Source organism: Electrophorus electricus, chromosome 6 (genome assembly GCF_041902795.1).
Source record: "Electrophorus electricus isolate QZ-2024a chromosome 6, ASM4190279v1, whole genome shotgun sequence".
NCBI classification, from domain to species: domain Eukaryota; kingdom Metazoa; phylum Chordata; class Actinopteri; order Gymnotiformes; family Gymnotidae; genus Electrophorus; species Electrophorus electricus.
This window is the reverse complement of record NC_137502.1, coordinates 9,877,595-9,899,797: the sequence shown is the minus strand read 5'-3', so window position 1 is coordinate 9,899,797 and position 22,203 is coordinate 9,877,595. Positions and strand designations below refer to the sequence as shown.

The following is a 22,203-nucleotide window of genomic DNA, read 5'->3' as shown; positions in this document are numbered from 1 at the left end:
ACTCAAAATAAAGAAATAGTGCAAAAATGTGAAAAGGCACTACAGGATGCATCTTGAATAAACGAAAACCTCGACCAGATGTTGTAAACTTAGAACAGTAATTATGTTCTAAGAATGTTGATAAAAAAGAACAGGAATTTACAATATATACATTTGCCTGCATAGTATCCCAAGTGTTCCATCGACTGCACTCTTCTGGATGAGGATCTCGGATGTTGTTCCTGGGATCTGCTGGAGCCACTCTCCCAGTTTGATGGTCATCGTCCCTAAACCCCTGGTGCCCTGATTGCTACCAGAGCCAGTGTTTCCTCTTCTTTTAGCGTCTCATGTTCCTTGTTGCTGATGTTGCTATCTCTTGCGATTGCTACATCCATCACTATGACTCTTTTCTGCTGTTTATCCATCACTATTATGTCTGGTGGTTTAGCTATTACCATCTTTTAAACAATTTTCTGGTATACGATGTCTTATCAAAGATAACCCATCCACACTCTAAGAGCATCCACACCATCATCAATCAAATTCTTCGTCTGAGCAGCTGTCACTACTACACAGACATACACAGAGACAGAGCGAGAGAGAAGGATGAAAGTGAACACAGCAACAAATGAAAAGAACCAAACACCATCAATTCTTACCTACCTCAACCCTCTCAGTTTACAGAACAAGCAAATGTGAGAACTGTGACTCACCATTCCCCCCCACCACCTGGAGCTCAGGATACTTCTGTTTAATGTAGTTAATCATGCTGATCTGAAACACCGAGTTTCCCTGAGATGAGTCCTAAAACAATAGACACAGCCTTCAGACCAAATTCACTATGTCCAATCACAGTCCTGTGTTACACAGCCTCATAGCAAAAATAGTTTGTCATTTGATTCAGGCACCATACTCAGGATGGAGACTAATCCCACTCCCTTTAGGACATTAAGACCTACCAGCACCACCACGTCCACTCCTGCCTGCACGAGCAGGTCCAGCCGGTACTTGTCATCCTCACGGGTAACGATGGCAGCGCCACACAGCAGCTGTTTGCGGGAGTCTTTAGAGGCCAGAGGGTAGTCTCTGTTCTTCTTCAGATCAGTGCGAGCAATTATAGCCACCAGCTCATCACTGTCGTTCACAATGGGCAGTTTACCTGCAATCAACAAGCGTCCCCACGACCGACCCGTTACTCAGAGAAGAAGTGGAGAAGTGAAAATAACCTTTCAAAGTCCTTTAGAAGCAGTTTCACTTCTCAAGCTGAAAAGATGAAGAATCAGACCTTTTTTTGCTGCACTGCAGGATGTCATTGGCCTCTTTGAGTGTAACACCTGCTGGTGCAACCACTAAATCTTCCCTCTTTGTCATTGCCTGGCAAATATCACAAATAAATCACAAAAAGATGTGAGTTTAAAGAATGTGATTTTACACACACACACACACACACACACACACACACACACACACACACACACACTTATATATATACACATTTTTTATTTTTATATATATATATATATATATATATATTGCCCTCTTTCACACACTGACACAGAAATATCACAATTTCATGATAGTTCTATTCCACCTATATTTTTAAGCATTGTATGTCATATGTGATTCATTTGTGTTTTTAAAAACCTTTTGTATATTGTATGTACAATCAAAGATGAATCACAAACCTCCTCCAACAGCCGGTCATAGTCCTTCTCTGAGAGGAAGTCAATGTCTCGTGACGTCACGATTCCCACAAGCTTGCTGCCCATCTTGCCGGTTTCGGTGACAGGGATTCCAGAGAAGCCGTGTCGCACCTTGGCCTCAAACACATCTCCGACCGTGTGCTGTGGACTCATCACCACCGGATCCGTGATGAAGCCCTGCTCGAATTTCTGCCATGACACCATATATTGCTCTGCTGATGAGAGGCCTCAGGGAAGCTTGTGTGTAAATCTGCATGTTCAACATGTTGTTCATTATATTCCTATTAAGCTCACTAATTAATTAGGAAGATCCCGCCCCCTCCACTAAATCATTACTAGATGTGCTGTATTTACTGAAACACACACACTGGTAAGCCCTTATGGGGCATGTCAGGAAACCTGCTGAGCTGTTTTGGTGCATTTTGCAAAAGTACTCACCACTTCATCTGAGGTAAAGTCAATGAAGCCAGGCAGGATCAGAAAATCACTGAATCAAAGACCACAGAACAAACAAACAAAGAAAAACTGATACTAAAAATACATTATACTAACAACCTAGCAAATACAAGTCACATCAGAAGTAGATGTACGCTAAAGAAAGGCTATTCTGTCTGTGCTCTCATGTAAACAGAGTTAAAACGTAAGCGTTTTACTGATCCGCGGATCGAAATATTTATCCAGTGGGTGTTGGCCGAGGATGCTAAAGCTATTTCTATTCGTTACGCTTTGCCCTTTCTCCATTTCGACGTGCTATCCTTTTATTCGGGAGAGCCGATGTCTCGCATTCGCAGCATGCAAACAATAACCGTCATTATCGTACTCAAGTAGTACACACGGATTTAGTGTGATATACTTCCAAGACTGAACAATGATGCTTTATTCTTAGTGAATGTGAATGAAAATCCCGCTTCTCGGGTCACTCACAAGACGATAGCGTCGCGTACTTCAGACAACAAAAAACGACGTCAAGGAACACAGCTGGTCTTCATCTGCGACCGTTACAGACTAGCCTCTGTGGCATCTCTCAAAGTCAAGCGAAAGTCTAGCCCTTAGCTAAATCACCCAGAATCACAGTTGGAGTTTACACATTTTAAAGACTCGACCTGCTCAGTTTGAGAAAACTCTCATCCTCTCAACGTGGTGGATGACGACGGGACATGTTAAGAGAGAGCAGACGGGCGATGCGCCTTTGTTTTACTGTCCACGCTATTAGGTGGCCAGCCCAGTTCAGGTGTGAAATTTCCGTTTGGATGAGACAAAAATGTTTTTGACTTGGGTTGAAATAATCATCTTGCTTATAAAAGGAGGACTGGTGATGTAGCAAATCCATACAATCGTTTTGAAGCCGTGGTCAGGCTGCCCAATATTCAACTTTATGTTATTCACAAAGGATCTGACACAGCCCCCAACTGAGCTTTAAACACCTGGAAGTTAATTTAGTCCATTCTGTAAATTGAAATGTAGAGAGATATGGGTCTGTAAAACAAATGGAATGTGATGCTTTTGAGCATTGCTATGACAAAATGTTTTCATATCTGTTCTACAACACAGATTATATCGGTCTTGATAATATAATTCTTAATCAGATTTATGGTCCTTTTTAATCTGCTGACATGGGGATGTTAATATGATGGGCAAAGAAGGCAAGCAGTTATATTTGAGTAGTGCTGGACATTATAAATGAGTAAACATCACTATTTACACATTAGGACATTTTATTATACTATGACATGACTGTATTTCTCTGTAGAGACTGTAAATGTATAGGTCTATTTTATGTGATGATAATCCCCGAAAGGAATGTGTTCTTCTGAGACCAACAATATGGAATTGGGCTAAAATTGCACATCACTGAGAACCCAACCCAGTCTGTGCAACAGTTTAAAAGTACACAATCCAAAAGAAAAATAAAGTCCACTCCTAATGAACTTGTTTAGTGACACTAACGTTAACCTAGTGATGCAAACATGGTTAATTTTGCTGATCAGCACTCCTTTGAAACCGTAGGAGTCTCACCTCTCTGGTTCGTAGCCAGCCTGGATGCGCGTGGCGCTGTAGCGCTGAGCTGCAGTCTCATGCCCATGAGATGTGTTGTGGCCAAATGGCCCCTGGTGCTCAGGGTCGCGAGGCGACAGCTGCAATCTGGCTGGCTCTGTGTCGCCCACAATGAGGCGGTAGTCGATCTGGTAGCTGTCGTGCTTGCCATTGGCAAAGTGCTCATAGACATGGCCCTCCATGTAAGCGATGTCCAGTACTCCAATCCTCCTCTACAACCCTGCGTGAGCTGACGCCCCGGGCCTCCGCCCACCTCCCCTCTCCACCTGCACCACAGAGCGGCTCCTGGGACACTGCGTGCGCATTCACCAGTGGTTGTGCTGGAGCCACGCACACAATCCAAGTTTGTTCCTCAGATCGAGATGGAGAGCTTTCTCTTAGCTGAGGAGCAGAGTAAGAGATTCATCCAACATGCATCATACAAGCAGCAGCTGAATCAGGTAGAATGAAATACGGCTCTGATAGAGGCTTCGTCCCAAACAAAATAAAGCTACTGGGTGTCTTGGTAAGACTCTGTAAGTGGTGATCCCTAAAAAGGCCTGTCTGCTGCCATTGGACTACTGTTTTCTCTAAAGTGCTGTCTGGAATGTTGTCAGAGACAACATTCAGAGGGATTGGGAAGGAAAGCCTCTTAGTCACTACCTGTACTGCCCTCATTGCCATTGAAATATAACAAGGTTACAGTCAAGCTCTGAAGCTTCACTCAACACTCTGCCCAACCGCCTTTAATGCTCATAAAGTAGGAGTTTGCAGAATTTGTTTGTTGTTATGCTACACACTAAATGCATGGCACACAAATGTTTGATGCAGCAAAATGTCAGTGCTTTTTTAACAAAGGAGAAATGAGCACATATGCACCTTCCCTATATTATGTGAAGATGGATAATAAAATGATAACAGGTGTATCTATTTGTTGTTCTTATTTTAATATTCACATCAGGCTTGTGATTTTGCAAGGAAATTGTAACATAAATGTTCCTAGTGTTCTAGGGTTACTCTCCTGGGCTCATATTCTAATACAGGTGTGATAAGAACTTATATTTCTAAAAGAAACAATCTTTAAGAAACAACTGCATTTGCATAAAGGATTTATCTTTTATCTTAATGCTTAATGTTTTAGTGTGCTAATGTCTGATTTTAAGTACACTTAGTTAAAAAGGCTACCACAAGTACTGTTCAAGTTCAAGTTCAAGTTTGGTTTATTCGTCACATACATAGTCATACACAGTATAACTCGCAGTGAAATGGTGGAGAGTGCTCTGTCCAAACTGAGGAAAAGAAAACAGGGGTGCATAGAGAAATATAGACATTCTCTATATGTGAAATATATATATGCAAAGATAAATATATATATATATATTCTATGTATGTACAAAATATATTAACAATGTATGTACAATATATGTACATTATGATTATATACACAATGTACAATGTATATGGTTGTGTATATATGTACACAATCTACAGAATGTACAGATCCATTTCGTATAATAACATATCTACAGTTGTTGTGTAACAAGGTCATTGAATATAAATATATATATACAGATATACAGTTATGTTACATTGTGGTGGTGGTCCCCACAGTTTATCAGTTTCCCTGATTCAGGGCCCGAATGGCCTGTGGGAAGAAGCTGCTCTTCAGCCTCTCTGTCTTGGTCTTCAGGGAGCGAAAGCGCCTCCCTGACCTCAACAGAGAGAAGAGTCTATTGTTGGGATGGGTGGGGTCCTTCACAATCCTCCTGGCCTTGGTCTGGCACCGCTTGTAGTAGATGGTCTGCAGGTCAGGAAGTTCCGTGTGAGTGATGCGCTCTGCTGAACGCACTACCCTTTGGAGTGCTTGTCTGTCCTGCTTGGTGCTATTCCCAAACCAGACTGTGATGTTCCCCGTGAGGATGCTCTCGATAGTGCAGGTATAGAAGTTCCGCAGTACCTTGGAGGGCAGTCTGAAGGACAGGTCCTGCGAGATGTGAACACCAAGGTACCTGAAACTATCTACTCTCTCCACCGTGGTTCCACTGATCCTCACAGGTTGGTAGTGCCGCTCCTGCTTCTTGCTGCAATCCACGATCAGCTCCTTTGTCTTACTGACGTTTAGGAGGAGATAATTTTCCTGGCGCCAGTTTTCCAGGTGTTTAATCCAGGTAGGCCCTCTCGTCGTTGTCCGAGATCAGACCCATGACAACGGTGTCGTCAGCAAACTTGACAATGATGGTGGAGCTGGAAGTGGCTGTGCAGTCGTAGGTGTACAGTGAGTAGAGCAGGGGGCTTAGGACACAACCCTGAGGAGCTCCAGTGCTGAGGGTGAGGGTGGATGAGGCGCAGTTGCCCACCCGTACTGATTGTGGTCTGTCTGTTAGGAAGTTGGAGATCCAGTCGCACAGGGATGTATGCAGTCCTAGATCCCCCAACTTAGTAGTGAGTAGGGAGAACTGTAGTCGACAAATAGCATTTTAACATAATTTCCCCTCCCTTCGTCCAGGTGAGTCGGTGTAGTGTGGAGCAGATGTGCAATTGCATCGTCAGTGGAGCGGTTGTGGCGGTATGCAAACTGCAGTGGGTCCATGGAGGCTGGCAGTGAAGATGTGATGAAGTCTCCGACTAGCTTTTTAAAGCACTTCATCACGACTGATGTGAGGGCGACAGGTCGGTAGTCATTGAGGTCGGAGGGTCGAGGTTTCTTCGGGACGGGGACGATGGTGGATCGCTTGAAGCTGGACGGGACGATACCGAGCGTCAGGGAGAGATTGAAGATGTCGGTGAATACCGGGGCTAGCTGATCTGCGCAGGCTTTGAGGACCCTCCCGCAGATACCGTCTGCTCCCATCGCCTTCCTGGTATTCACCCTTTTAAACACTCTTCTCACGTCACTCTCCGTGACGATGAGAGGGCGCTGTTCTATGGTGGGCCCCGCGCATGTGCCATTGGCTGCGCCGATAGTGCCATTAGCACTAGCGCTGCTAGCATTAGTGCTGTTAGCACTAGCGCCGTTAGCATTAGCGCTGCTAGCATTAGCGCCGTTAGCATTAGCGCTGCTAGATGTAGCCTCGAAGCGAGCGAAGAATGTATTCAGCTCGTTCGCCAGAGACTCATCCGCACTCATCAGTCCGGAGGGTGGGCTCCTGTAGTCCGTGATCGTCCGTAGTCCCTGCCACAGGGATCTAGAGCCACTCCGCTGTCACTAAATATTAACTAGTTTCAACTTTGCTAATAGTTCTACTGATTTTCATAATTTTCTTCTTCTTTCCATTTGTTGAACATTAAACAGCTCTGTTTCATCTTCTCTCTCTCTCTCCCTCCCTCCCTCTCTCTCTCTCTCTCTCTCTCTCTGTCTCTCTCTCTCTCTCTCTCTCTCGAAGCTCCGCCTTGTGGTTTTAATATGCTCATCCACAATTCAATATAGAGCTCTACAGTCTATATCTGCACAGAGCTGATGAGTTTATAAAAGTCCACACTGCAAAATGTGCATAATACTGACGTTTACATTACAATGCTCTGTCCAGTCATGCCAAAGCCAGTTTTATTTCAATTCAATGTATGTACATGAATTACTTGAAGACATGAATAGAAATCTATAGAGGCATTACTCATTATGTCATGACCCTGTTATCTATTAGAAACCCACAATTTATCTGAATTAATTATTCATAAATAAATTGTCAGCTTCATGTTCATTCAGATTTCAGTGGAGATCAGCAGGGGTCTATTACTGTGTATTATTATTCATAACACTGTGCCTGCAAACTGTGTGAACAGACACACACAGGTTATTTTCCAGTCCCTGAGTGCTTTTGTGGCACTGCTTGACAGTTGGTGGAGTGTTCCCTAAAAGAGCCTCTGAGCATGATGGATTCGGTAGTAGGAGTTTAGTGAGCAGAGAGGACGAAGACTTACGAGTGCAGGCCATGAACACCCCCCTCCAACTGAGCAGACATGGTCCTCTTCTCAAACTTCAGATCTCCAGAGTAGATCATAGAGCTACACTCAACATAGAAAACGACATTACACACAAGCATTCACTCACACACACCTTCCTCTCTTCCATTTTCTGCTGACCTTCCAAAGAACCCTTGATGCTATAAAAGATAAGAAAGACCATAAATAGAAATGTGTTTGTAGACAAAATATATCCTAGCATTTGAAAAACTGATGTTTTTCAGTGTACATGAAAAGGGAAGTAGATTCATCTTAACCCACATCTTGTTTTTTCAGTAGATGAGTACTGCTGTTGAGCCTTCTTACAATGACAATGGTTTTATTTAAGCCCTATTCAGTAATTACACAACACTGAAAACATCACAGTAAAACAGCAGTATGACCAGCACTTAAGAGTAAATACCTGAGTGCTTTTCACTTGGCTTAGAAGATTTTAAAGCATGCATTAATGCTACATAAGACCATATTGGGGTATTTGAGAAAATCAACAGCAAAGCTAAAGGTCCAGAGATTATAAAGGTTACCATGAAGGTGATACACATAATATGGGTTTTCCCAGAAACTAGTAAACCCAGCTGACATTTGCTAGACAGCAAACATTGGAGGTGTCTAGTGGACAGGAAATATCTACAATAAACCTTTTATATTTGTTTATCAGGGAGTGTGTATTCTCACAACAGTTCTGAGGAAAATTGCAAATAAATGAAAATCCAGGAAGTTGCAAACAAATTTGATTCTTTTCACTAAACAATGGTTTCTCAATTGCATGCATCTGCGTGCACAAGGAAAACAACTCCTAAATAGAAATAACATTATCACATTAAATGATTTAAGGTATATGATCACAGGAAACAAAAGAAAGTCTGATTGCCTTTAAACTAGGTTTGAATCCTTTAAGCAGACAACCTCAGAGCAATGGAAAACTGAGCCGAAAGCAAAAACTTTGGCCAAGTGTGAAAAGGCCATCCATAATTACCATAATAAATGTTATCTCACGGTGCACCCTTGTTGAAATGATGATCAAGTAGAAATGTGTTCATTTTCAATAGACTAGGTTCCTTTTTTCCATTACACTAGCATAATGTCCTTAGTGGTTGCAGCCTATTCTGGTAACACCCTCATAGCAGGACAAACATTATAGAAGTATGGATAGGCTTGCTTGGTGAATGTTTGTCTGAAGGTGTGCACATATCTGTTGTTGAGAGGATCAAAGAAGGAGATCAGACCACTGTCCCAGTCCAGGAGCACTCTGATCTGCTGGAGGGTCTGCTTCATGGCAAGAGGCATCAGCCTCTCGTCTGACACTCCTATCCCATATTTACCCTTGTACTAACCCACTTGCCACAAGCCATGCTTTATGAGGTCCTCACAGACTCACAGAAGAAAAAGTGATACAGCCTATTAAAGAATGTCATGCTTCAGTTACATGCTTTTTTCTGTACTCACACTTCCTCCAAATGTCTCACAGAATCAAATCATTTTCAACCTGCCATGAAGTGGATACAAATCAACAGAACGGCATAAAGAGAAACCACAACAACAGATGAATAAACAAAACAAGACTTTCCATGTTCAACTTGACATCTTTATTAGTTGGTAGTTGTTTAGTTGTTTTTATTTTTTGCTTTCTGCGGAATATGTAAGGACCTGTTTCCACTGAAATATAAACCACTAAACAGAACTAAAGTGCTGAAAGGCATATGTGGAAAAGGAAAACATTACACAATCAAAAACAACCATATTTTGTGCATCTTACTAATTAATTAAATTTCAGTTCTAATTCAATGATTACATCCAACCTAGACATACAGGTTTTGCCTGTTAGAACATAGGGGAATCTTTTTAGCAATATATATTGCTGACTGAACTGACTGGCATCTATTTAGTGCAAATCTCATGGTCATTCCATGGAAAACTACAATGAACACAAGCTGCAGTACAAGATCTCATCATGCATCTTACTGAGATGTAATCTGATCTCCATGTACTGTTCAGAGGAATTCAAAGTCTTTGTCCAGCTCTTTGAAATTAAAATATTAAGTCACAAATAATGATTCCTATGAACATTAAACATATGTAACAAATGTGTCTTTAATAACAGGAACATTGAAAGGAGAAACAGTAACTTCCATAAACTGTAAGAAACAGGTGAACTGGGCTTGGCAAGAGTAGAGGTTAAGAAAGGTCTGCTTGTGTGTGCACATGTGTGCATGCATACCAGCTTGTTCAATATTATTTTTCATTTTTATCACATACTGAAAGTTGCCTAGGTGCTCTGCTACATCAGTCACCATTCCAGAGGCCTTGATCCTGAAAGAACATGCAGGAATGGATGTTGGCAGATTCCATGTGCTGAATGTACACATAGAATTAACAGATACAGAATATATCCTCCTACAAGAGAGGTTTATTGGTAGCTACAAATACATAAAACAGTTTAGTCAAAGTGTTTCCAAAAAAGATCTTATAGCAACTTTAATGATAAAGCATACCAGACTTCACAAGTATTTTTGTTGCATAATTATCTCTGACTCACCCACTAGAGGGCACAACATCCCTATTTAGTCATTTAGTGGTAGTGAATGGCCTGGGCCAATTAAAATTAGACTAACCTTAGCCTTCTATGTTTTATTAAATTATCCTCTCTTCATTATGTTACACCTACATGATTCAATTATTTCTCCAATTCCCACAATGCCTTAGACTCAACCGTCACACTAATCCTTTAAGGTAGAAGTTCTCCTATTGATTGGTTGTCAGCCTTAGTCAGCTTTATGATTGTATAAGAGACATTAAATTTAAATTATTCAATTGTTTAGTTATTGCAATTAATTTGTTTAAAAAATGTTACAATGGCGTAATAGTCAGCAAATATATCTATGTGTAAGGATATAGGCATGCAAATTTTGATACAAGGTTTCTTATTTATGCATTTTTGATGATGATTATACTACTGCAGCACTGTGTGATGCTAATTAGACTACTGAAGTGCTCTGTGATGCTAATTAGACTACTGAAGTGCTGTGTGATGCCAGCTAGACTACTGCAGTTCTTTATGATACCAGTTAGACTACTGCAGCACTGTGTGATGCTGATTAGGCTAATACAGTGCTGTGCGATGTTGATTAGACTGCTGCAGTGTTGTTCTTTATGGGCTTCCTGTCTGTGGGTTAAAGAAGCTACAGAACATTCAGAAAATGGCTGCTGGAGTTCTTACACACACCAGCTTAAGGGAACATATAACTACTACACTCAAACATTTACACTGGGTTCCTGTTCGTGGCTGTGTGCAGTACAAAATCCTTCTCTTGGTTTTTGCCCTCATGGTCTGACCTGTCCATCCCTTTCTGGTGTTCCTCATATGTCTTTTCCTTCACTCTGTCTCCATCCCTCTGACACTCATCTGCTCTCTGTCCCTCACATCACACTCTGCACTATTGGCGTTTCTGGAGCTGCAGACCCAAGGCTTCTTCCTCCAGCTGCTCATTTACAAGAATTTCATAACTCATCTCTTTGTCTGAGATCATTTCAACCTTTAATTGGTTACTATAGTATGCACTTGCATCAATATTATGTCTATTTTTTTTAACCAGTTTTACTCCCTCCTGTTATCTTATTTATATATTTGAATCTTCTTTATATTTTATTTGACCTTTTTTATATTGTATGAACTTGTAAAGTGCCATTGGGTAACAAGAAATGCCCGTAATTTCTTAATTAGAATAAAATTCTTCTTCTTCTTCTTCTTCTTCTTCTTCTTCTTCTTCTTCTTCTTCTTCTTCTTCTTCTTCTTCTTATTATTATTATTATTATTATTATTATTATTATTGTTATTATTATTATTATCAAACATTGTATTGATCATCCTTTCAAAGGTTGCTGGTGTTACTTTTGGGCTATTATTATCAAATTTAGAATGGTGTGTTTTGCCTGGAATTAGTTTCTTTTGTATTGAGCAACCTAATGGAAAAAGTTATTCTTGAGCAGATAATCTACTATTTTTCACTTAATGAATCATTGATTTCAAGCATGCCTATAAAGCAGATCATTCTACGTGCACAGCACTGACAAAAATGATCGACAAGATATTTTTACAAGAAAATAATGGTCGGAATCGTATTACTTGACTTTACTGTGGCATTTGTTATTAACAAAACAAAGTATATATGGGTTTAGTCTATGGTAAAACAGCAGTTTCTCCTCCCCTAGATGCTTTCATTGTGGTGTTTCCCAGGGGAGCTGTCAGGAAAGAGCTGTCTAAGCTCTGGTTAGCTGAGAATGAATCTGCAAGCCTCACACTGCCCTGTCAGTAAGGAGAGCGAGCATGCCTCTCTCATGGCTCAGAGCTCAGGAGAGGCTGGCCTGCGGTCTAATGGGCGTCTTTAGGAATATCTGTGATAGTAAACACAATATAAATTATGCGAGAGCTCAACATAGTCACACTGCCAGGCAGGTTAGTTAAACCAAAACCCAAAACAGATGCAGCGTGCAGATCTGTATTGTCTTGGTCACCACAGTATGGAACAAGTTACCAACTATGATCATGGGAGTACACAGTTTTGTTGGTGGAGCCCAGGAAGAGCAGCTGCTACCTCAGCTAATGGGGATCCAAATAAAGACACGAAAAACAAAGAAATTTCAGTAGTTATAGGAAGTAAAGCTGTTCTGTAGAATTCAGAATTACAACTCAGACTGCATATTTTTGCAGGACACAGTTATATTGCTTTGCTGACAAATATGAAAGGATGATATCAAAGTTGTTGTTTTGGAGCAGAACAGCATCTAGTCTGGTAGGCTACTACTTCAACTACTCACTTCTTCAAGAGGTATCCACAGTACTTCAGGTACAAACCGTTCTATTCTATCCTCTACAGATTTCTGTGAGTTTATGTTTGCATAATATGAATTTCTGTTTACATTCATCAACTTTTTTATGAAATATACTGTATAGTGAATTTCTTGAAGTCTACACCATAATGAAGTTTATGAAAAAACAATGTTTATGAAAAAAAGCATTTAAATGCTCCTCAATCAAAGAGTATTAATTTTGTAAAATGGTGGGTAGTTAAAATAGTATTATTTTCTGCTTTCTACTAATTTTACTTCACTTGTTGTGAAGGAAAAAAAAACTACTAAGCAACCACATGTAACTTATGATGTGTTCTAATCTGAAATTGTTTAGTGGATGAAACACTGCAGGTGCTGTTGTTGTTAGTGCTAACTGCTTTATAGTACAGAAATAATAAATGCTGAATCTCCTGATTGTCTTATTATGGCTTTATGTTATACAAATTTTCTGCCTTACTCTATTTTAGGGAAAACAATGGCGCTGTCAAAGCTCAACCAAGCTACTAAGAGTTTCACGAAAGCACAGGATTACAGAAATGACATCATGCTGCTGATGCAGCCCTATGCTAACTGGGAGCAGTATCTATTGCCGGCACCCGTCTCCATCGATTTACTGGCTCAGCTGGTACGCATTTCTGCTGCAGATGACTTCTCCATCAATAAAAATCCACCAAAAGACGGGTTCAAATTCATCAGATACCCCAATTCTTTTAGGGCCTGCCTCTTTCAAGTATGTAATGGTTGCTGGCAAGCCTTTAATGTTGCTCACAAGAACATGGACCAAATTCGTATGTACACCGGACAGGTTCCAGAGTACATCAAAAACTCAGTTGGGCTCATAATACAGGAGGATGATGGTCTTGTCCAAGCCTTCTTACCAGCTGAGCTTCAGAACATTGCGCACATATCATCAGAATGCTTAAACCTGGCCATCATGACTGAGAAACAATTCTCAGATATCATCAAGCTGATGCAAGAACTGGTGGAGGCTTTGGTGAATGCAAGACAGAGTCATGATGAGGAGATGGAAGAAATCAAGAAAAACATTGAGATAACAAAGATTAAACGGGCTGAAGCTAAGGAGGCAAGCGACAGGGCCGAGGCTGCTTTCAATCTGGCTAATGAAAAATTAGCTGAGGACAGAAGGGCCTACCAGCAAGCAATGAAAGATTTGCCAAGTGGATGGGGCCTTTTTGGCCTGAAGCTAATATCAAGTATGTCAGAGCAAGCAATATCAATAGCCTTTGCGTTTGCAACTGAATTTCTTCCAGGACAAATTATCCAAACCTATGTCCAAGCGGACACTATTACACCAAAAGCCATAACACATGTGATCAAAAACTGAAAAGGCACTCCTGAAAGCCACAGAAACATGGCCACTGGAATGAAGAGTAACGTGGATGAAATGTTGGCAACAAGTAACATATTTTCTAAATCTATAACATTTCTACTAGTGGTTGAGAAAATGGAAGAACTTTGCAAAGGTAAGGAAATAAATTGGCCTGAGGTGTATGATCAGGAGAAGCAAACGGTAAAGTCTGATTACTTGGTGGGACTATTTCAGCAAGTCAGCAGAGATATACAGCAAGAAGCTGAATGCCCGATTAAATCCGAGGCACTAGGCATCTGTGACAAGGGTATCTCCACTTTAACAGAGCTAGGTAAATATGCTCCAGAGGGGAAATGTGATGATGCCAAAACAGAGGAGCTTATTAAAGCCATTGACAAACTGAATGTAAGGGCCATGGCCTTTTATTCCAAAAGCAAGTCTTTTACAAATCAGCCATCTTTCTTGACAGCACCCCCCAAGTCAAGTCAACAGCAAATCTATGACTCAGCAAATACAGATGTGGTCCAGATGCACTTAAGACAATCTCATCTACGTCTACAAATGGCTGAAACCCAGCTAAAAATTGCAAATGAACGGAACGAGAAGACTATGGACAACTTGGATCAGAAGAAAAAAGCTCTTGCTGAAATTGTGAGTGAGCTGAAACATTATAATCTCAAGGAGATCGACTTCAACAAGAGAATTGTGGTGCTAGCGAAAGGCCTGGAAATCATGGGGCAGGTGAAAGAACAGTGGGAGAAACTGGTGCACTTCTTTCAGATCATTTCAAACATTGTTAAGACCACTCTTAGTGAAAATCTTAAACATTTTAAGCAGACTGTTGAAATAGCTGTAGAGAACAACTACACCTACAGCATGTTTGTCAAAGACAAAATCTACACTAATGCTCTGAATGCTTCTGCCTACGCCTATTTGGTTAACATGATATCTACCACTTACACTGAGGTGTCTGTCCAGTACCTGATGAACAATGTCAGTACTCTGGGAAGACTGATGACCATGGATCCAAACTCACCTCAGTTCCTTGCAGAGATTGACAAGTTAGGGAAGGAATGCGAATCTGCCCAAAATGGTATCAACAGCCTTGCAGCAAGAAACAGGAAGGAGTTTTACAACAGATGCGAGGAAAGAATAACTCAAATCAAGACAATCCTTACCCCAGCACTGGCCCCACTGAGTGAAAAGGACAATCTCAATCTGAAGAAGGCAATAGATGCAATGAAGGAACCAATTCAGAAGGTGGAGGAAGACAAACCAGCAACTGAGATGAAGGCTATAACTGAGGATGATGCTGACCAATATGCATAACTTCATAATAGTGCATTTAATAGTGCATTTTCCTATACTTTTCTTTTCTTTTTTCTGTCATTTTAATGTAGTATGTATACAGTATTACATTTGACAAAAACATGATTAGAAGGTTTGACCTAATTCCTGTCTGTTAATTTATTCTGAATAATCAATTTTGTTCTTTTGATTAAATTACTGCAGCATCATACTGTCTCGTATTGTTTTTCTTTGTGATTCAAAGAACTTTAAAATCCAAGAGGTAATATGTATGCCAAACAAACAAACAAAAAACCATTTCAGATTGCAGAGTAGCTATTACTAATTATTAGCTATTGCTCATCTCTTTTTCAGTAGAAAAAAGAAATTGGAGTTTAGATTTACTAAAGTGTAATGAGTGAACTAAAGCCATTAGATTTGAGTAAACTCACAATTCTTCACACATTAATTGTGTTGCACATTGAGTGTGAGTGCAGTGTGGTGAACAGAGGAATACAGGCTCAGTAAAGGAAGTAGCAGTTCTTAGCAGCTAGGGTGGAACTGATGGGCCCAACATCTTAGTAAAAACAAAGTCTGACACTTTACACAAAAAAGAAATCACAGACACTATGATTTCATTATTTCAAAACATTAGCTATAATGAATCATTTTAGTGAATTATTATGATTATTATGGCCCTAACCACACAACTAAGATAATAAAGGACTGGCTTCAGGACAACTCTGTGAATGTTCTTGAGTGGCCTAGCCAGAGCCCAGACTTGAACCCAACTGAACATCTCTGGAGAGATCTGAAAATGTCTGTACCCCGGCGCGCCCCATCCAACCTGATGGCGCTTGAGAGGTTCTACAAAGAAGAATGGGAGAAACTGCCCAAAAATATGTGTGCCAAGCTTGTAGCATCATACTCAAAAAGATTTGAGGCTGTAATTGCTGCCCAAGGTGCTTCAACCAAGTATTGAGCAAAGGCTATGAATACTTATGTACATGTGATTTTTGGTTTTTTTATTTTTAATAAAGTTGCAAAAACTCCAAACAAAGATTTTTTCACTTTGTCATAATGGGGTATTGTGTGTAGGAGTTTGAGGGGAAATTTTTTTTTTTTAATCCAATTTGGAATAAGGCTGTAACATAACATAAAATGTGGAAAAAGTGAAGCGCTGTGTGTGTGTATATATATAAATATTTGTCATTTCACTTTTCTTGGGGATTAATTAGTCCAGAGGCCTATAAGAGCTTGTCAAGGAAAAAACGTGTGTATGGGTGCATGCATGTATATGTATATGTATATTAGGAACCAAGCATTAAACCATTAAGCTGCAATAAAACTGAGACACAATTGTCTTGGAGAAAAGAAAAACCATGTTCAGTTAGCACAGGCTGTATCAAAAGCCATAGAACCAGAGGACATTAAAATCATAATTCTCACCTTGCATAATCTCTCATGATTCAACTGTATATGTAAACAGATATGCATTGGTGTGTTGTAAGGTGTTCTGCCATTATCTGATGATATGTTTGCAGAAAGTGTGTTACATCTCTAGAGAGACAATTGCCTCCTGGCCTCTTTTTGGTGGAGAATGGAAAAAGATACACATATACACAGACCCGCGCACGCATGCACACACACACACGCACGCAGCATTAGTTTAGCTGCAGATGCAGTTACTGCATCAACACTTCTAACGTGACTGCCATGTGGCCTCTGCAAGTCCAACCCTCATCAACATGTGCTTCATGTATCTGGATCTCTTTTTATCTCATTCTTATTTTTTATGTCATTCTTTCTCTTTCTCTCTTATCCCTATAGGCTCTATTTGCTTTCTGCTAGCAAACAAGAGGTTCAAAAGACTATAAGAACCATCTCATGTACAGACAGTGGAGGGGGGGGTTGAGGTGTGAGTGTGTATGCACTCGTGTCTGTATTTGCCAGTGCCTCTGCCTTGCAGAGCTTGAAATGAGTTCAGAGGCAGTCTGGAGGTGAGACTGATCAATTCCTTCCTTCTTTCTTCCTCTCTCCTTCTCCCTCTTTCTCTCTTGTTCATTGCCCTGCTTTTAGGAGTGTGATGCGATGGATTTGGGAGCGGAAAAGTACACAAGCGGATGTATGGGCTTCTGCTGCCCCTCCTCTCCACCCGAGAAGCCGATCCATGTCCTCACCATTCCTGTGAGAGTGTGCATGAAGGGGAGAGAAAGGAGGGGAGCCAGTGCTTGTGTGTGTGTGTGTGTGTTTGTGTGTGTGTGTGTGTGTGTTTGTGTGCATATGCGCATGTGTGCATGTCCCAGCACCCATTCTGAGGGGAGGAGGGAGCTTTAACTGGCCGTTGGATGTCACAGAAGCAGGAGTGTGTGAGAGAGCGCAGACAGAACAGCCGGGGGTCCTGACGGAAGAGGGAAAGACTGTGCGGAACGACAAGACAAGGGGCTGGCACGTGGACCTTTCAGCCAGCGCTTGCAAGGCATTGGACAATAGGAGCAGGCTGCACTACAACTCTCTGCCTGGAGCCCAGAAGCTGGTGTTGCCTGAGTCTTGACTTTGCGTTTTCTGAACGTTACGGCGGAGAGCCACTGTGCTGGGGGTCTCGTGGGCATTGCCAGTGTGCTGGAGGTGCTGGGTGTTACCTGTGCAGTGCGTCTAAGGTTTGGGTGAGGGAGGGAGCAGCAGGGGAGCATGGCTATACAGCTGATGCCTGAATCCGCCATCTGCCTCCTTATGGTAAGTGAAGTGTTCGATCCCCTCCAAGACAGGAACACACACACACACACACACACACACACACACACACACCTATAGCAGTGACTGCCACACCCTAGGGACAAAGTCTTCATTGGTCTCTCTGGCTAGCTTGCTCTATTGTATTTGATTATTGTTCTCTAACACTCCCACCCTCCCTCTCTACACTCTCCCTCACGCTCTCTCTCTCTACCCCTACACACAGCACTTTGACCACGTGTACCTCTGCAGTAGGACAGCAGAACTAATGCAGCATAGAGATCGTCTCTATACTTAACATTATAATAATAATCTGCAATGCTTGAGAAATGCAGACTGTGGAATGTGGATTTTAAATTGCAGGTCACCTTACCAAATTGTGGACTATTAAATAAAGTTTGTTTTATTATGCAGACTGTGTGTGTGTGTGTGTGTGTGTGTGTGTACACTGACTATTTCCCTTTGTTTGTTTTATCATTTTTATTTTCATTGCAAAATCTGATGTGTGTGTAGTCTTAAATAGCGTCTCATATGGAAGGTAAACACATACTTTCAGAGTTAGACTGATTTGACTGAAACACTAATCAATATCTTAACATTGTTTAACTGCAAAAGTGTATAAATGGTTTTGATAACCACTGAAAAGATATGGAATGATGAAATGTATGTAGGGCCATTCTAATGTACTACTGACCAATCATTCTCTGCCTCAGGAAGTGTCCTTAATCTCTTATCCAACTCTCTGAGAAAAGGAGAGCGATAGAGAGAAACAGACAAAGAAATATGTAAATGTGCAAAGTAAATGTGTGTATCTTGCTTATGGTCAAAGAAAGAAATCTAATAATTCTGTACTAGACAAATGTGTGACAGATTTACTTAGAGAAGTAAAATAGTTTGAGGAGTTCAGAGTTTTAATAGTGTTGCAGAAGAACAACAAAAACATTGCCTGAATTTCAGAATCCCAGAAAACAGGCACAGAAAATTTGAGAGCAGACTGCTAAATTCAACTAAACAATCCAAAAGAGCAGGGGGAGCAGTGCCAGTACCAGACAGCGATGGCGCAGGTCGGGACACTCTCTATGATGCTGTTGCAGACCAGATCAGGATGACGGACATGCTGTCCTTCTTCAGTCTCCTCAGGAAGCAGAGCTTTCTTCACTAAGGAAAAAGTGCTCAGGGACCATGAGAGATTGTTTGTGATTTTAAGAGAGTGTATGTTCTCACTCTTCACTGTATGTATTGGGGTGTGAGGCATTTGCATCCTTCTGTAGTCCATAGTCATCTCTTTTGTCTTTTTGACAACCAGAGAAAGGCATGTCTGGAGAGACTGTGACAAAGGCTTTGACTTCTTTAATTATTTCTGTATTGTTTTTCATGGTATAAATAAAATGTAAAAAGGCAAATCTAAAGCAAACATATGAATCTAATTAATCTAATTAAGGCTAAAGAGAAAACAAAGCAAGCCCACAATAGTTTATTCTATTCTATTCTATTCTGTGTGATGACAATGGAATTGTCAACAAAACCAAAACTGTGATGTCATAATATCACTGACCATTGTCATAATAGCTATTCTTATAATCTGCTTGACAAAGGTAAAATTTGTCAGTCTGTTGACAGAAATGGGAGGTTGCAGCAGCAAAATACAGTTCTGCTGCTCTCACAGAAGATCTTCGAAGAAGAAGAAAACGAAGATTTTGTTGGACAGGAACACACAAAAAGCAATGAGTAGATTGCAACAAGAACTACCTGACAGAGTAGATACGAAGGAAATTAGAAAACGACACTGTGTTAAAATTGGAAAATTTGAGGAGGAATGTAGTGGGAAGGAGTTGGAGGAGAAGCAGAAGGAGACAAAAAATGAACAGAGTGAAAGATGGCACCTGAAGAGTGAAAGAGAGGATGTAGAGAGTGAAAGACAACACCTGAAGGGTGAAAGAGAGAATCTTGAGAGTGAAAGACAACACCTGAAGAGTGAAAGAGAGGATCTAGAGCGTGAAAGACAACACCTGAAGAGTGAAAGAGAGGCTCTAGAGAGAGAAAGACAACACCTGAAGGGTGAAAGAGAGAATCTTGAGAGTGAAAGACAACACCTGAAGAGTGAAAGAGAGGATCTAGAGCGTGAAAGACAACACCTGAAGAGTGAAAGAGAGGCTCTGGAGAGAGAAAGACAACACCTAAAGGGTGAAAGAGAGAATCTTGAGAGTGAAAGACAACACCTGAAGAGTGAAAGAGAGGCTCTAGAGAGTGAAAACCAAAACCCAAAGTGTGAAAGAAAGAACCTGAAGACGTTATGGGACAAAGTAGTGGGGAAGAAAACTAAGCAGCAGCGCATGGGGAGAGCCATGGCTGGGGAAGCTTTGTACTGCTCAAAGGGACCACACACTTCCCAAGGAGGACCAGCTAAAGAAATCAGTATTATGCAGAAAGGTTTCCCGAGCACATAAAAAGGCTATGATTACCAACTGGCCAAAGAGACAGACGCTGTGCTTGACTACATCAGAACTATGTTTATAACCAGTCAATATGAACTTCTACCAATCTATCCAAAACCTGATAAAGGAGACCTGAATGACGATACTACTGGAACTACAAAATTACTGGGACTACTACTATTTAGCATTCTGAAAAAATAAAAATGAAAAAGTCCTCATGTTCTTTAAAAAAAATAAATCAATAAAATGTAAAAAGCTCAAAAAGCTTTTTTAAACATTGGCAACTGTGTATTTGATTTACCTCGGAATGGGTGCAGCTGGTTCATGGCGCATGTGTTTGAGCTTTAGCCTCTGTATTTGGCATTTCAGTGCATCGAGCAGTTGAAACTATAGCAAGCAAAGGCAAAAGGAGCTGTGCGGTCGATGTTTGTGCAAGTGGTCTTCCACATAGTCCCATGCTGTGCTGGGTTTAGGGTGTGTTTGCAGGGAGAGCCCAGCGCTTACAGGCTAAGAGGATTACAGTGGAGCATTGCAGGGACTGTCAGAATACAGAGCGCGCGCGCGCGTGTGTGTGTGTGTGTGTGTGTGTGTGTGTTTTCTCTACACATTTGGAAGAGAGAAAACAGAGCTGTGATGTAGTTGATAAAATTGCAGGCCTGGCACAGGCTCTGCTCAGAATGGTGAGAGAGCACTGGAGGAGTTTGGGAGTTTATTAATAGCGTTTAGCTCACTACAGAAGGAGTAGATCAGGGCTTTGCTGGGAAGGATGATGATAGGGTTTGATCACACCATTTAGCACAACATTGTCATGTCCATGCTGTGCATGGTTCTAAAGAAAAGGATCTTTGTTATTCAATCCAATAAATTTCAAATTGAAATTTTCTGTTTCTCATGAATGAATGTGGACTATAGGATGGGGGGTGTCAACTGTTTGTGTGTGTGCGCGTGTGATTTAGACGGTTGAGAGAGTTGAGAGATAATTTCATGACAACGAACCAATTAAAATCAAAATTATTCACACTGTGTTGACAAGAGACACACACACAAACACACACACACAAAGAGAGAGAGAGAGAAACAAAAAGAATCACAATCAGGGCTCACCAGATCTCTCAGAGTCTCTCTGACAGGCCCTAATCCACTCCGCCAATTGAAAAACAGAAAGTAGCAGAGAGAATAGCAGTGTGGCAGTATATGAATGTGCCCCCAACAAATATATAATTCACACACACACACACACATCTTTCACACTTACATATCCATACTCACATGTACACATGTATACACCATTGAACTACACACATCTATATTCACATGCACAAACAAACACCCCACACAAATGTTTGGTCTTTGTGCAAATTCACTTGGAGGTAGGCCAACATTCTAGATATAAAATATGTGACAATAAACATAGCCTCAGTACGTTTCATTTCATGCATTTACATCTTGATCCACACAAACACTTTCACACTCCTTTGCCTCACACTCACAAACACAAGAAACACTCAGGTGGCCTTCGGTAGCAGGAGGGATGTCAGTGCACAAAACACTGGCTTGAAATGTTTTTAACCCCCATTTCAATGAAGACCATCATACCTTGCAAGGTATAGCATTCTTTCATTCTCCTGGACAACCTCAGGCTGTTCCTGGAACCAGCAAAGCCAGTGGTTTTGGCCTCTGTCTGAAGCACAAAGGGGGTATGCAGGAGGCGTAGCGGAGCGTGTCAGGAGGGTGGGCAGAGCCCTCTCCCAGCAGTGGCAGAGGAGAAAGGGCACATGGAGCACAGTGGCTACGGTTGACACCTGCAGGAGGCGACATGTGGGCAGGGCCAGTATGAGCCCACTTGGACCCATCTGCCACCACAGAAAACTCACCTGCTGTGTGTGTGTGTGTG

The 22,203-nt window shown here is 41.2% G+C and overlaps 1 protein-coding gene and 1 long non-coding RNA gene across 2 annotated transcripts; one reads left to right on the top strand and one right to left on the bottom strand.

Moving 5' to 3' along the window:
• Positions 1-1,230: 1,230 nt before the first annotated feature.
• Positions 1,231-3,133, bottom strand: LOC145658467 (inosine-5'-monophosphate dehydrogenase 1a-like). Its single transcript, XM_081715354.1, has 2 exons — positions 1,665-3,133; positions 1,231-1,353 (listed from the first exon to the last, which is right to left on the bottom strand). Exons 1-2 carry the CDS (start codon positions 1,884-1,886, stop codon positions 1,231-1,233), a joined length of 345 nt encoding a protein of 114 aa, XP_081571480.1. The 5' UTR covers positions 1,887-3,133.
• A 14,081-nt stretch (positions 3,134-17,214) lies between these two features.
• LOC118241237 (uncharacterized) lies at positions 17,215-19,724 on the top strand. Its single transcript, XR_004775922.2, has 2 exons — positions 17,215-17,877; positions 19,484-19,724. It is a non-coding gene; the product is annotated as an uncharacterized LOC118241237 (long non-coding RNA).
• The last annotated feature ends 2,479 nt before the right edge of the window (positions 19,725-22,203 follow it).